The sequence below is a fragment of the Octopus sinensis genome, linkage group LG1 (assembly GCF_006345805.1).
Source record: "Octopus sinensis linkage group LG1, ASM634580v1, whole genome shotgun sequence".
Lineage (NCBI taxonomy): Eukaryota > Metazoa > Mollusca > Cephalopoda > Octopoda > Octopodidae > Octopus > Octopus sinensis.
Window position 1 is genome coordinate 59,024,511 of NC_042997.1, and position 15,289 is coordinate 59,039,799.

The window sequence follows — 15,289 nt, forward strand, 5'->3', positions numbered from 1 at the left end:
GTTTATTAATAATTTTTTAATCTCAAATATTGAAATTTAAATGAGTTTTTTTGATAAATAAATAGAATTGCATAAAAAATAATGTTAGGTTTTGTTATGTTTTAAGGCACAAAGGTTTTTGGATAGCATGAATATCCCATTCATATTGTTGGTTTTAGTTTTAGTTGAGTAAAATGGAATCAAAATGGTTTAAATTTATCAAAACAAAATATCAAAAAAAATTGACTTGAAAAGATAAATCACAATAATGGAGCATGAAACCTCATTGAGATAGAAAATGAATCTTGAGAATTTTTTCTAGGTGTGTTAGCAATGTAAATGAATGAGTTCCAATCAACTATGAAAATACACCAAGAACATGTACCCTACTCTCCTACAATGCTCACTTTCCACATAATAATAGCAATAGTAATAGAGGTTTCAAATTCTGGCAATTTCAGGGAGGGTTTAAGTCAATTATCATTGACCCCAGTACTCAACTGATACTTATTTTATCAACTCTGAGAGGATGGAAGGCAAAGTCAACCTCGGCGGCATTTGAACTGGGAACATACAGACAGATGAAATGCCACTAAGCATTTTGGTCAGCATGCTAACAATTCAGCCAGCTCATTCTACCTTAATGGTAATATTAATAATAATAGTTTTCTAAATATTTATAAAGTTTTGGAGGATCTTGTAACATTATAAAAATATAAATCATATACAAGTTAAGCTGATCATTATATTGTATGGACTACAAATACACTAGATATTTAGATATCACATTGTAAACATCATTAAACACCTAATTTCCTGAAAATTAATATTAAGAAAGAAAAGAAATACATGAAATTTTTGTTGTTGTTTGCGTTTTTTTTCTCTCAAACCTTATCTATGAATGTAATCAAGTTGTATATATCACTGCAAAAGAAATATAAAATGGTATGATACCATATTGAGAATGTTTAGCTTTTTTTTAATATCAGTGTTAATTTCAAAATATAAATATCTTTCATTGAGATTTGATAAAATTAAAAATAATGAAAACAGGTTAATATTTTTTAATTAATACTTATTTGGTAATACTTTATATGGAAGGTAAAACCCATAGCCATTAATTGCCAAATTCTTTAGATTTGTGAAGAATTTCACCCAAAATAGCAGTTTTCAAAATAAAGCCGGTGAAATATTTTTAAAGTAGTTATTAAATAATCTATAATAGAAACTGTATCACAGAGCTTCAAACTCATGTGTGTTTATGTGTATGTATACATATATGCATGCATATATATGTCACATATATGCATGCATATATATGTCACATATGCATGCATATATGTGTCACATATATGCTGCCTCTTTCAACCCAGTTTTTTCTCTTCCTTCTATCACATGCTCTCCACTAGGACAGTTTTGAAAAAAAATATATTACATTATTGTTTTAATTAGATGTTTTGTAGTTCTTATTTGTCCTTAGCATTCTTGAAACTGCTCTGAGAAGCAAGCAAATTTACCTATGTAATATAAAAACAAGTGCAGTTTCTCTGCATGAAAGACACATTTTACAAGGTAAAGTATCGGCTTAGTTTCACAGAAAAGTTTTCGTCAAAATTCATTATTTTTTTTCTATAAACTAACAAAAAAAAATAGCTTATACACAATAAAGTTTTAAGGATGGCAACAATGTAATTAGCTTGTGCATTTCAGACAGCTGATTTCTGAAGGAAGAGAATTGAGTAAAGAGGTGAAGGTTTATCAGAGTTAACTCCCTTGCGTATTAACTGGTGCTTAATTGTTTGTAATTGTGGATAAAACAAGTTACGTTTTCTTGTGAGAAAAGTTAGCTTGTAGTTTATATTCAGTTCTAAAGATATTTTCCAATAAAGAAAAATTTATTCCAATAGGAAAAGATTCGTGTGTTAAGCCCCAAAAGCTGCATCTATAGAAGGCAGCAAAGCGAAAGTCAATCTCTGGCAGCAGCGGAAGAACAGTGGTGGTTTTCATGAAGGTATGTAAGGTACAACTAAGTCGAAAATGACTTACAGCTGACAAAAGTTTGTGATGCCACCAACAAAGAAATTATGCAAATGAGATCAGTGGGAAAAAGAGGAAATCTCACTAATCAACAAAAAAAGTCTAGGTTTTATTTGCAAAATTTGGCACAACCATAATTGAGAATCATGTAGTAGGTATAGGAGCTGATCTGAAAAGAATAAAAATACAAATAAATTAATTTAGCTACATTTGTAGAGCTGATTTGGTTTACTTTGTTTATTGGGAAAACATTTAAAAGATAATTTTCAAATCTAAATATGAATAATAACACAAAATAATACCGTAGAAGATGTGAAATGAGCAAGAACTATCAACTTACAAGTCATTAGACCAAATCTTGGCAGGACAATTTATATTATGTTTTCTCTTTCATGCATGATACCAAAATTAGAATTACAAATCAGTGCAATTGATACCAGATATTCTAAGTTGCTGGACTGAAATCATGTTGGTGCACCACTTTCAGTCAAATAATCAACCCAAGTCCTTAGGCTAGTGCTAATTTTAGTAAATAGTTCAAGTTTTACCAGTGTTTTGTCCCTGGGAATAGTTTTCTCTTTACTAGAGATTTCACCCTCTCTCAGCATCATCATTTTACCATCCACTTTTTGATACTTGCATAGTTCAGTTGGAGATTCTTGTAGATTGTTTGTGCCAGTTTTCTTTCCTGTCATTAACCCTCACCTATTTTCAAGAAAGATCATTTCCTCTGGCAAGATAATTTTCAAAGGTAATGCTTGTTCATGAAGGGCTCTACCTAGTCAACCTTCTCCTTCCACTCATATTTCATCCTCTATCTCCCATCACATCCGCCTTCATCTGAGAGCAGAATAGGCACATACTACACACATTGGCTTTCTTAGTTACCTTCACTATTGCCCCCACCCATTACCTTGCTTCTCCTGCCTACTGTCTCCACCAATCACCTCCTTTCTGTGCCTTCTGCCTCCTCCCTGTGCTGCTCTCTATCATCATCTCATTTACCTGCTATCAGCCTCAATGCCCTTACATATCTACTCCAACCCTAACCTGTAATCCTCTCCGATATTTCTTTCCATCATTTGCTACAATCACCTCATCCTGTACACTCACCCAGCCCAAGCCTCTATATCACCACACATATTCTCACCACTCCCAATGTCCCTTGAGGACATGTCTCAACACATTCCTGCCATCATCTCTCTCACTATCAATCCCTTTATCTTACTCTCCAACTCACTTCCCTCTGTTTTCCATCTAGGCTATCCATGTATCTACTTTACAGCAAGACCTACGTCTGCTCCCGCTACATCTTAAATCTCTCAACTGGCACAAAACCACACACCCCTCCTAGTTTAGAGGGTTTTGAGGTGCAAGATATTTGGTGACCCTGTTGATGCTGGTGCCATATAAAAAGCACTGGTGGTGGTGCCACATAAAAAGCATCCTGTACACTCTGTAAAGTGATTGGCATTAGGAAGGGCATCCAGATGTAGAAACTATACCAAAACAAACAATGGAACCTGGTGCGATTCCATGTCAAACCATCCAACCATGCCACAATGGAAAATAGGCAATAAATGATGAATGGAAACAAATGGTACCCATTCTCAATTTTCACACAATGTCAACCAACACATACATACATACATACATGGATTGTGTGCATATGTATATATATATATATATATATATATATATATATATATATATATATATATATATCCATATTATATTAACACAGACACAATGGACTTTTTTCAACTTTCATTTATCAAATCCACTCATAAGGTCTTGGTTAGCCTGGACTATAGAAGATACTTGCTCAAGATGCCATACAGCAGGACAAATTAATGTACATTAACAGTATTTTCTATTAATACTTATAGAATGCAATCAATAAATAAAGAAAGACAGACAGAGAGAGAGGCAACACTATGTACGGATAGAAGAAATACCTTGTCTTCTACAAACAATAGCTATGAGGATTCAGGAAAAGGAAATGTGAATAAGACTAGTTTCAACTCTGAGTTGGGATTTCATCAGCAACTAAATACCTTCTTTAACTGTACACCAAGACACAGCTTATAAACCTTATTATTACTAAGAGCTTAAGTAAATCAGATAGACTAATTTGCATATATAAAGTGCTTTCACACAGTTTCTGTTTACCAAAGCTGGAAAGTACCACATAATAAGAATGAACCCAGATCCATCATCAATATCATCATCATCATTTAATGTCCACTTTCCATGCTGACATGGGTTGGATGGTTTGTGGTTTCTTAATCACACATTTTTCAACTTTTTAATTAATTTTTTTATTCTTTTACTTGTTTCAGTCAGTTGATTGCGGCCATGCTGGGCACCACCTTGAATCGACCTCAAGACTTATTTTTTAAGTCTGCTACTTATTCTATCAGTCTCTTTTGCCAAACTGTTAAGTTATGGGAATGTAAACACACCAACACCAGTTGTCAAGCAGTGAGGTGGGGAAAATCGCAGACACAAAGACACAGACAGGCGTGTATATATATATATATATATATATATATATATATATATATATATATATATATATATACAATGGGCTTCTTTAAGTTTCCATGTACCAAATCCACTCACAAGGCTTTGGTCAGCCCAAGGCTATAGAAGGCACTTCCCCAAGGTGCCATGCAGTATGACTGAACCCAGAACCATGTGGTTGGGAAGCAAGCTTCTTACCACACAGCCACACCTGTGCATATCTGTGGACAGACAAATTACATATCTAGCAGTGACATAATAACCTATACTGTAGTAGCATGACAGCAGAATTAATATCATACAGCCTTTGGTTGTAGATTAACTATTTTAGATAAGGGAGCTGGTTTTATTGCAGTACTGATTTGATCAATTCATCAGTTTTAAACTTCAGATATTAAACTTGTACAATACAACTAAATGGATGATAAAATTAATACTTACAGTCATTGGTTGTTTGACTCAACTGGTTCCTCAAAACTATTCTGGTCAACTTCTGGACATTCATTCAGAAAATGGTTACTGCTGCTATCGGGTCGACTGGGGGGAGTTAACTCAAAGTCACAAGATTTACTATTTATGTGTAGCCTAAACCAAAAATAATGCACAAACAATTTATTACTAATTATCTTTTTATCAAGGTAATTGCTGAACACAACACAAGGCCAGTACTTACTTATCAAATTTCTTTAAGTCTTCAATTTGTGATTTACACAAATTCAACTCAGCTTTTAGTAAATCAATCTCGTGCTCCTTATCTTTTAGTTCCTTTTTTAGGTTGTACGTTTGCTCTTCAAGAGACTCGCACAAGGCCTTTAATGAAAGATAAAACATATATGCCTGAATTAATGTACATAAACACAATAGAATGCACACACATAAACACTTGAACATCTATATACACGCATATGTACATACGTATGTACACACACACACACATGTAGATGTAAGACTAGTTCTCAGATAGACTCAAAGCAGACCTTGAAGTGTAAGGGGATGTCACTGATGAGGTTGCGAATAGCAACAAAAGGAATCCGACAGAGAAAACTAACAACCAATTGATTACTCAATCAACACATTAAACAAACCATTGGATAGTTAGTTGGTAAAATAAAGAAGTGGTACTGAGCCAGTGCATGGGTTTGTTTAGATTTTTATTAGCAGGATGACCCTCCCTAAACACATTAAGAAATTCACTGCATATTAAAATATGTATTGACTAAATTTACTATGTTGGTAATACAACAATGTTCTACCAATTATGTTGATAAAAAATATATTGATTATATAATAGATTTAAAGCAAGAGATATAAATTACAAACTATAACTATAGATGTATACAAAAATATATACATATATAAAGAAGTGAGAGAGAGAAACAGGTATAAAAAGCAGACAAATAGGAAACAAAATAGGCAACAAAAAAGGTGGAGAGAAACAACTACAAAGGAAAGAGGTCATTGATAGACAAGTGAATAGGATAACCCATCAAACCCCTCATTGACTGAGGACATCATACCAAAAGAATTTGGCTGAAAAGATCAATTAGATAGCATGCTAAATTACATACAGCTAATCAAACTACACAATGATTACTTCAAACTTCAGTCTAAATGTTCTAAATAGCTCCTATTCACATATACAAAAAGCATGTTATCTTTCTGACATCTTTCCCCTTCCCAACCTAACTAGAACCTCTTATCACCAAGCTTCCCAGGTGCACAAATTCAATTACAAGACACAATGCCAAAACCTAACGTTGTCATAACGTGAGTGACAGGAAAATGAAACAGACACTTGCTCTGATAGAGGCAATGAATTTGTGGTTTACCTTCCTGATCTACTTGAAGACAATTCTGCTTACCTCAAGCTATATGTCTAAGTGAGAAACTATTAACTTTTTGACATATAAACTTATTCATTTCCATATAATTACTACTTTTATAAATCTACCCAAGACAAATGTATATTTTGACTAGCTTTCATGGCACCACTATCTTTTAGCCATTTTAAAAATACTCAGTTATGTAAACATAATAATCTTTTCTACTATAAGCACAAGGTCTAAAATTTTGAGGGGGGGGGTAGTTGATCACAAGTGGTACTTATTGATTGACCCATAAAAGGATGAAAGGCAAAGTCAGCCTCAACAGAATTTGAACTCTGAATATGAAGGGTTAGAGGAGATTCTGCTAAGCATTTTGTCTGATGTGCTAATGATTCAGCTAGCTCACAGCCTTATGTAAACATAATAATGACTGTAACATTTTAGGAAGACTATGTGCAAGATTTTGTCTTCCTATCTTACCACTGGACATAGACGGGTTATGATTACTGAGAAAGACTTAGAGAGTAAACTCTGAAACCAAATCCTGTGTTGGAGTTGCTAAAGTAACCTGGTACTATTTACATTGTGGTTCTAACTTCTACAGCAACACTGGTGTCAAGCTGTATTGTCATTTTCCCTTGCCTTGGACAACACTATTTGCTTGCTCAATACTATTCTGTTTGGGTCTGCACTTTAGTTAGCATAGTCTTGAAACTTCTATCGCTACTATCAAAAGAGTAAAGCATAAGTCCACACCAAAAGCATAATTTTATATTTTGAACTTGAACATGTTTTAGACCATATCAACCAGAACCTTGATCCAGCAATTTACAACCCAAAACTAAAGAAATAATATTCAAACAGTCATCCTCCACACTTTTTATATGGAATTTCATTATTGAGTTATATTCCATAGTCCTCACTAGGATGAAGCAACGCTGGACAAACATATTTGTACACTTTTATCACTTCCAGATGATCAGAAACACATACTCAGACAGTTGATTTTAACAATCTTAGAACATAGAACAGTTCTTTTGATTACATTATCTCAAAATAAAACTACATATGCTGATGGATCTCTCTCTCTGAGTCATCATTTATCAAGTAAGATGTGCTACAAAGTCCAATTTGGCCCACTACACCCTTCCTCCCTTTCATCAATGATCCACTTGCCATCACTTCAAACAACAATCAAGCAAGTACTACTCTTCACTCCTCTCTAATGTTCCACATTTAAGTATCATTCATAAGCAACCTAGGAATGTCACGCTTAAATTTCCACTATGTCCAAAAATATTCTCCAGCAGGTTTGCATCAATCTTGTTTTCTTCAAAAGCACAAAGACACAATCACTACAAATATCAAAAAACTATTATACTGTAACCCACCACCACCATCTCCATAGATATTAACCTAGATCTCTCAAAATAGATTGCTATTAACCTCTTCACTGATATCTTTTCTTGTGATGTACATCCCCAAAATTGTATCTCAAAGGGCATCTCTCTCTTCTGAACAAGAAAAAAATTCACACCCTGACAATACTACTTCTCAAGAAAGCTCAAATGAGACTTACAGTGATGTACTGTTCCCACATTTGAGACAATACAAATATGTACTAATACAAATACAGGCATCAACCAGTGCTCACTAACATACTCCAACTTCTGGCCAACAGATGTGTTGTCTCCTCACTCTACCTTTTCTACCTTTGCTTCAGCTAACTGGTTTCATGCCACTTCCAATAATGCCCTCTTGACTCACTCATTTCTCCTCTCCTCTTCTTTCACATTGTTTCTACCTACAAAATTCTTAGGCAGTATATCGTTAAATATGGAGTGAAACAATACAATGTGAGAGAAAATGACAGAAAATTAAATACATAATATATAAAAGAAAATATTTAACACAAGATTCTACAAATGAATTTTGCTGACAATTTAAATTCTAACTTACCCGGCTTTCTTCAAGACTGTCATGTGGCCCAGGAGGGTCGTCAAAACAAAAGAATTCTCTGACAGGTGCACTGTAAACAACAGAGAAAGAATGTCAATAAAATTTCTCAGAATAACAATAAAGATTTTTCATTCTTCATTCGTTTTTATGTCCATTTTTTTCCAAGCTGGCAGATACTAGAAAATATGTAATAGAAACATTGTTTTACAGTTGAATGCCCTGTCACTATCCCTCACCAATTCTCTCTTCCTCCCTCTCTCTCACTCTAGTAAAGAATAACTTATTCCACATGTCTTCAAATGTGCAAAGCCAGCAGGTATTATGGCTTAGTCAGTCTGCAGTTTCAAAGACCTTTGAAACAAAGATTTTCCTTACTTGAAAAACAAGTAAGTGTTGGCAACAGGAAGAGCCTCTGGTTGTAAAATCCTTCATCAAATAAACCTCTGTTGAAATCCATGCTATCATGGAAAATCAGATATAAAATGAATAAATGTGTGTGTGCTTATACATACCCAGAGACAGATAGATGGATGTATAGACAGACAGGCACAGATAACTGGGTGGATAGATGGACACAGATATATAAATATATATATATAAATTTAGAGCTAGTAAAATAAACAGACTGAAATAATGATGGGTACAAATACATATAAATTAACAAGGATTAGGAACTTTTTTTTTTAACATTGAACATTTATCTATATAATTAATATGTGGTTAGATCCCTAGTTCTTACTTTGGTTTAATTAGTAAACAAATTGGTGTAAATGATTCAACATGCCCTGGAATATATAACCCAATTATCACATTGGAAAGTTGGATATTTCACTTACCATTCACAAAGGATTTTATTCCTAAGAATTTTGTTGATGAAATCCTGTAAACCTCGTTGTCTGTCTTCAAGGAAGTGACGATCAAAGTTGTCTCCAAACCATCGTTTTGGTGGAAGAGGTATTAAAAATGTAGGAGATATATTTTTCAGCTGAAGAAAGTAGAAAATACATAAAAATGTTTATTTACTATACAAAAGCATTCATTAGGAACATTTCTCACACTCCCCTCCTACCAATAACACCAGTTAGACTAATCATCTCACAAAGATACCCTTAATGTTAAATATGGCCAGTTTAAAGGAAACTTCTAATATGAAATCATTGTAAACAGTTGTTAACTCACTCAGTAAATATTTCTTTCGTTATTTTATTACAGTCTTAATCTCTCTCTTTTAAACAAACTCAATGGTAGTCCAACCCTTACATAGTCGCTTATTATGCTAGAAATAGCAGGGATCACATGAGTATATTTTCAGGCTTATAGCATACCAAATAGCCATACCACTAAATTTACCTCTGATATTTTGCTTTTTCCAAATTATGCTGGTGGTTTCAGATTTCCCCAACCACACTCGACAGACCTCCAGGTAACTTGAAGTAAATTTCATCCTACCCTTATGATTTCAAATTACCAGCTCAAATATTTTCCCAAATGTTTATCACCTTGGTAGCAAATAAAGTGTGTGTGTGTTTTAGGTACACAAGTCATAGAGAAAAAGTTTTGAGTTAAAGTTGGAAAAATTGCAATTTAAAGTGTGCATTTAATAATAATTGTGTAGGAAAATATTTTACTTTGCATATAAATATATCTAACTTGCATTTAATGAATATGTGTATAAATATATTTTGTTTTGTAAAATATATAACGCCATTGCTGGAAAAAATATATTATGGTTGCAAATCATCTAAACCAAATCAGTTTGTTATTTAGAGAGAAAAAATGACTTTATTTTCTAAAAAAATTGCAGATTCAGAATCTCTGTTGTTCAAAGCGTTTTTTAAAGGCATCATAAAAATGTTAGATGTACTGGAAAAAACCATATTGAAAAACTTACTGTTGGTTCTAACACAAGTGTTAGTATAACTTATTTCTTTTCCATCAAGATATATATTTCTACATTTTATCATTAATAACTTATATAAACACACAATTACAGACATACAGAGATGAGAAATGATATTTTTCTGTTCCCATTGATCATATGAACTACAATAATGTGAACAGTGAAAGCTTCAGCAAAGGAATTAACTGTTAAAAATACAGAAACAAAGATGGGAAGAGGAAGGCTTTAAGATGCTAAAAACAGCTATCTCACAGAGTAAAACTCATGGCAAATTAAAATTGTTTAGTTAAAAAGAAACCTGAAAACCACATTTTGATTTTTTAAAATTGGAATTTTTAAGAATTTTATAGAGAATAGAGATTTTAATAAGTTTTTCCTGTTAGTATAAGTTATATAATTCCAAATAATTAATAAGCCCTCTCCATACAGATTGTTGGTATAATATCCGTTAATTAGATTATATTACTTATGTGTGTTAATCATTCATTTGTGAAATGATAGAAAGGTATTTTCCAAAAGTAACACAATATGCAGTGTTCTGACATTGTCTCTTTTGGATTAGCCATTCAGTCATTAAACCTTAAGGCTTCACACAAATGTAAGTACCTCCATGAAAGCTATGAACCAGTGCTTAGCTCAGTTTATTATGTATTAAGTGGATAGAAAACAAATCCCACCTTCTTTTAGACCTCTAATCTGTATAACAAGTAACATTCCTATAAAATCTGAAAACCTCACTGAGAAGTACAGAATTGACTGCACTGACCAAATACATAAGAAAATACATGCAGTAATTTTAAGCTGGAAATTTATCAGCATCTACCTATTCATTGATTCTTATTTTTAACTTCCAAAATTTCTAATTTCCCAATTGGTGTATCACAAGGATCCTTCCTCTCACCCACACTTTTTAATGTACATCTACATAATGTTTCCACAAAAATTTAGAAAGCATACACATAGCCTCATATACAAATAGCATCAAAATTACATCTTGCCATCATTCTCCAAACAAAGCTCCCCAATATCTCCAAATGTAGAAACCAGACTAAAAAAGAGAAAGACTTAAAGTAGATCAACTAAATCCACCATCTTCCTTCTTACAGCAACATCAAATACAACCAGTTATCAAACACAACATAAACACCATACAAAACAAATAAAAATTCTAAGAATTACATTCACAGCAAATGTAGAAGACATAGTAAAGAAAGAAAAATGATGTATAAACATAGTGTACCAACAAAAAGAGTCAACTATGTTAGTTTTCAAACAATACATTAGACCCATTAGAAATAATAGTCTTGACTAGACTCGTAACATCCCCATAACAAAACATAGCAAATTATTAAGAACTCAAAACATCACACTTTGCATCACTATAAGTTTCATATACCATCTACACAATCGATATGCTATCTACACAATCAAGAATACATACAAAAAACATAAAAGGCTACATAATGAGCACATTTTGCTGCTGCAGCAACTTTTAAAGAGACAGACACATCTACAGCACCATCCTATAAACACTTGCCCCTCCTGTTCGGTCCAGATGAACATAAAAACATAGGCACACAAAAATAGCTGCAGCATCAATAGCCTCATTAGCCCTACCAAACATTGGATTAGGATGCATACCACCGATAAGATGTGCTCATCTTTTCTGTGTCCATCACCAGACTTTACAAGCAAACAGAGCCAATAAAATAGTTTTTATATGGTTACTCAATATGTTAGAAGAGCAGTCAAACCTCCTTCAAATTACCTCCTGCTGACTTAAAAATGGAATGACAAATTAGATAATACAATCTCAGAGATACTACCTATTTATATATATATATTCCATGCCGGTGGGCACGTAAAAAGCACCATTTGAGCGTGATTATTACCAGTGTCGCCTTACTGGCACTTGCGCAAAACATGAACAAAACATTCGAGCGAGGTCATTGCCAGTGCCGCTGGACTGACTCCTGTGCAGGTGGCATGTAAAAAACACCATTTCGAGCATGGCCGTTGCCAGTACCGCCACACTGGCCTTCGTGCCAGTGGCACGTAAAAGCACCCACTACACTCTGGAGTGGTTGGCATTAGGAAGGGCATCCAGCTGTAGAAACTCTGCCAGATCAGATTGGAGCCTGGCGCAGCCATCTGGTTTGCCAGTCCTCAGTCAAATCGTCCAACCCATGCTAGCATGGAAAGAGGATGTTAAATGATGATGATGATATATATACAGACAGAATGATGATGGGTGAAATGCTTCTGCTCAAAGTTTTGCTTGATCATGGATGACCTGAAGCTAAACAACAATAACAAGAATATAGAAATAAATTGGAAAGAGTGCACATCTAGTCTAAATACTACATGTTGGAGTGTGCAAGTTGTCAGCAAAACATATGCATTATATATGTATATCAATGGGTTGCACCTACATTTTAACTATCTGCATATCATGCAGCTTGATCTGGGGCCTTACAATAATTAATTGTACTACAAGCGGATACTATAATGAATGATTTTTTTTAGAAAATATACTTATCACACATCACAAGCATTCATAATGCCAATAAGTTCTGTATTTAGCTGCATTATGATGGATTGGTTAATATCTCAATAGTAAGAGTGTCAATCTATTACAGATAACATTAAAAAACTTTTCAGCTACATCCAACAGATAGAGGCATTTAAACTTGTGCAAAGATAATACAAAGTAATGCCTACACCAAATCTAAAATTATAATCCAAGGGTAGTTAATCCAATACCTTTAAATATTTAGTTATTTTGGCTCTTTATTGCTGTAAATGTATGTGGGTGGCAAAATGAGTATTATATGATTGAAACATTAAGTATAGGGGTGAATTAAATTGAAATTTCATCATTGTTCTCATGTCAGTCATCTAGATTTTTAGCTTTATTTTCAGGGGGGTTTTTTTCCCCAGTTCAGACCAGATAAGATCTATGGAGTTTATAAAAATATAAAATTCTATTTTAAGGAAGGAGTTTCATTGTTTTTAGATATGAGTAAAAATAAGCACTAACTAACTTGAGTGATATCTAAAGCAAGAAAGATATTGAAAATTCAAAACAAACATGCACAAACCCAATTTAAATATTCTTTTCTACTCTAGGCAGAAGGCCCAAAATTTTGGGGGATGGGGGCCAGTCGATTAGATCAACCCCTGTACACAACTGGTACTTAATTTATTGGACCCCAAAAGGATGAAAGGCAAAGTCGACCTCGGCAGAATTTGAACTCAGAACATAAAGATAGACGAAAAACTGCTAAGCATTTCACCCAACATTCTAATGTTTCTGCCAGCTCGCTACCTTACAATTCACAAAATATTGTGTTACAATGTGAATTGGAATAACCTTGCTTAGTCATTCCAGTTGAGAGAAGAAAATGAAGAAAATATAAAGAATCAAGAGAACTTCATTATAGTTGTTTGATCAGCTGAAAGTAGCATCCAAATTACCCTCAGGAAAATCCATTCTTTCTTTAAAGTGGTAAACCACTGACAACTAATTAGAAAAGATTTCTACATCTTAAATACAAATTTAACTTTCCTTTAATCTCTGTGCCACAGCAAAACTGACTTTGGTTAATGATAATGATAATTTTTTTTTCTGCAATAGGCACAAGGCCTAAAATGTAGTCAGGAGAAAATCAATTACATCAGCCTCAGTACTTGACTGGTTCTTATTTTATCAACCCCAAAAGGATGAAAGGCAAAGTCAACCTTAGTGGAATTTGAGCCCAAAACAGAAACACAGTCAAAATGCCAATAAGCATTTTGCCCAGCATGCTAACAATTCTGCCAGCTCACCACTTTTGACCAATAATAATGATGATGATGATGATGATTTCTTGCAAGACACCAGGCCAATTTTAAAAGGAAAGAGGCAGTTTGACTGAATAAATCCATGATACATAGTTTGTATTTTGTGTTTATCTAAAGAACACAGAGGTACATTTAGCATCACAGTTATGATACTATCAAAATTATAGATTATCAAAGCATAAAGTTGTTTTTGTAAAGGACAAGATATAATAAATTGAACTAACTGCATTACTACTATATATTTTGTTACTGGTACTTTGTATTATCAACTCTGGTGGAATGTAAAGCAAAGCTGACCATGGTAAAATTAAAGGAGGAGGAATGGAAGGTAAAATTGAACACAGGAAAAATTTAAGAGAGAGATGTAGTGGGAATATTCAGCACTCAGATCACTACACCCATGTTGTGATTTGCTAGAATATTACCCATATGATCAACGAAATCTGACCTGTCATGACTTTGCATGGAAGAGGCTCCAGCAATGATTTCATCTTTTGGCATGCTTCTTTCTGAGCCTAACCATCAAAATAAATTTGGCATACCTTGACTATTTGATAGAGAGCTTAGAGAAGCACTGAGAGACAGTGGGGATAAGACAGCAGATGGACAGTGAACAGACACAGACAGCTGGCAACAACCACCATCAGTGGCAACAACACAATGACCAGCAGCTAACTTTTTGACAGCCTTTACAATTACACTAAGAACAATAACATTCAAACTCTCTCAGTACAAAAAGAATAAAATCATGTTTGTCAAAAATTGCAACAGATTCTGTGTTCTTCTTTGCACAACTGGTGATCCCCAACGCAAGAAATAGCAGTCAGCACTCATAACATAGAGGAATGAAACTAAACTGTCATGAAATAAATAAAACTAAATATATTTAATGTGGTACTTTACTGTCTTAAACCTTATCTGACATTCCCATCAACTTTATAACAACTACAAATGGTAAATTTATTAATTTTGTAAAAGCAGGGATTTTCTGTGGGTTATATTAACTTGATAGCTGATTAGTAAGATAAAATTATTCATTTTGTGAAAAATAATAAATCCAAGAAAGGTAAAAAGCAAAACTGTTTGAAGCTGGGTAAAACTGTTGAGGAAAAGTAACAATGAAGGAAAGTAGGTGTCATTAAGAAACTAGGTGCATTTTAATGAAACCAAATAGGATGACAATCTTACCTGAAGTTGAATAATCTGCAAACAGGGAGAG

General features: G+C 33.7%; 1 protein-coding gene across 3 annotated transcripts in view; it reads right to left on the reverse strand.

The window, feature by feature from the left end:
• Positions 1-806: 806 nt before the first annotated feature.
• The window catches only part of LOC115210892 (sorting nexin-16), a 104,909-nt gene continuing 90,426 nt past the window's right edge, over positions 807-15,289 (reverse strand). For 2 of the 3 annotated variants that reach the window (XM_029779667.2, XM_036501288.1), the window contains exons 4-9: positions 15,259-15,273; positions 9,164-9,312; positions 8,328-8,397; positions 5,216-5,352; positions 4,984-5,127; positions 807-2,185 (exon numbers count right to left, since the gene is read on the reverse strand). In XM_029779667.2, coding sequence (XP_029635527.1) covers positions 4,986-5,127; positions 5,216-5,352; positions 8,328-8,397; positions 9,164-9,312; positions 15,259-15,273 — 513 coding nt within the window. In that variant the 3' untranslated portion in view covers positions 807-2,185; positions 4,984-4,985. The remainder of the gene's footprint in view (positions 2,186-4,983; positions 5,128-5,215; positions 5,353-8,327; positions 8,398-9,163; positions 9,313-15,258; positions 15,274-15,289) is intronic. The other variant, XM_029779674.2, reaches the window with a different exon arrangement.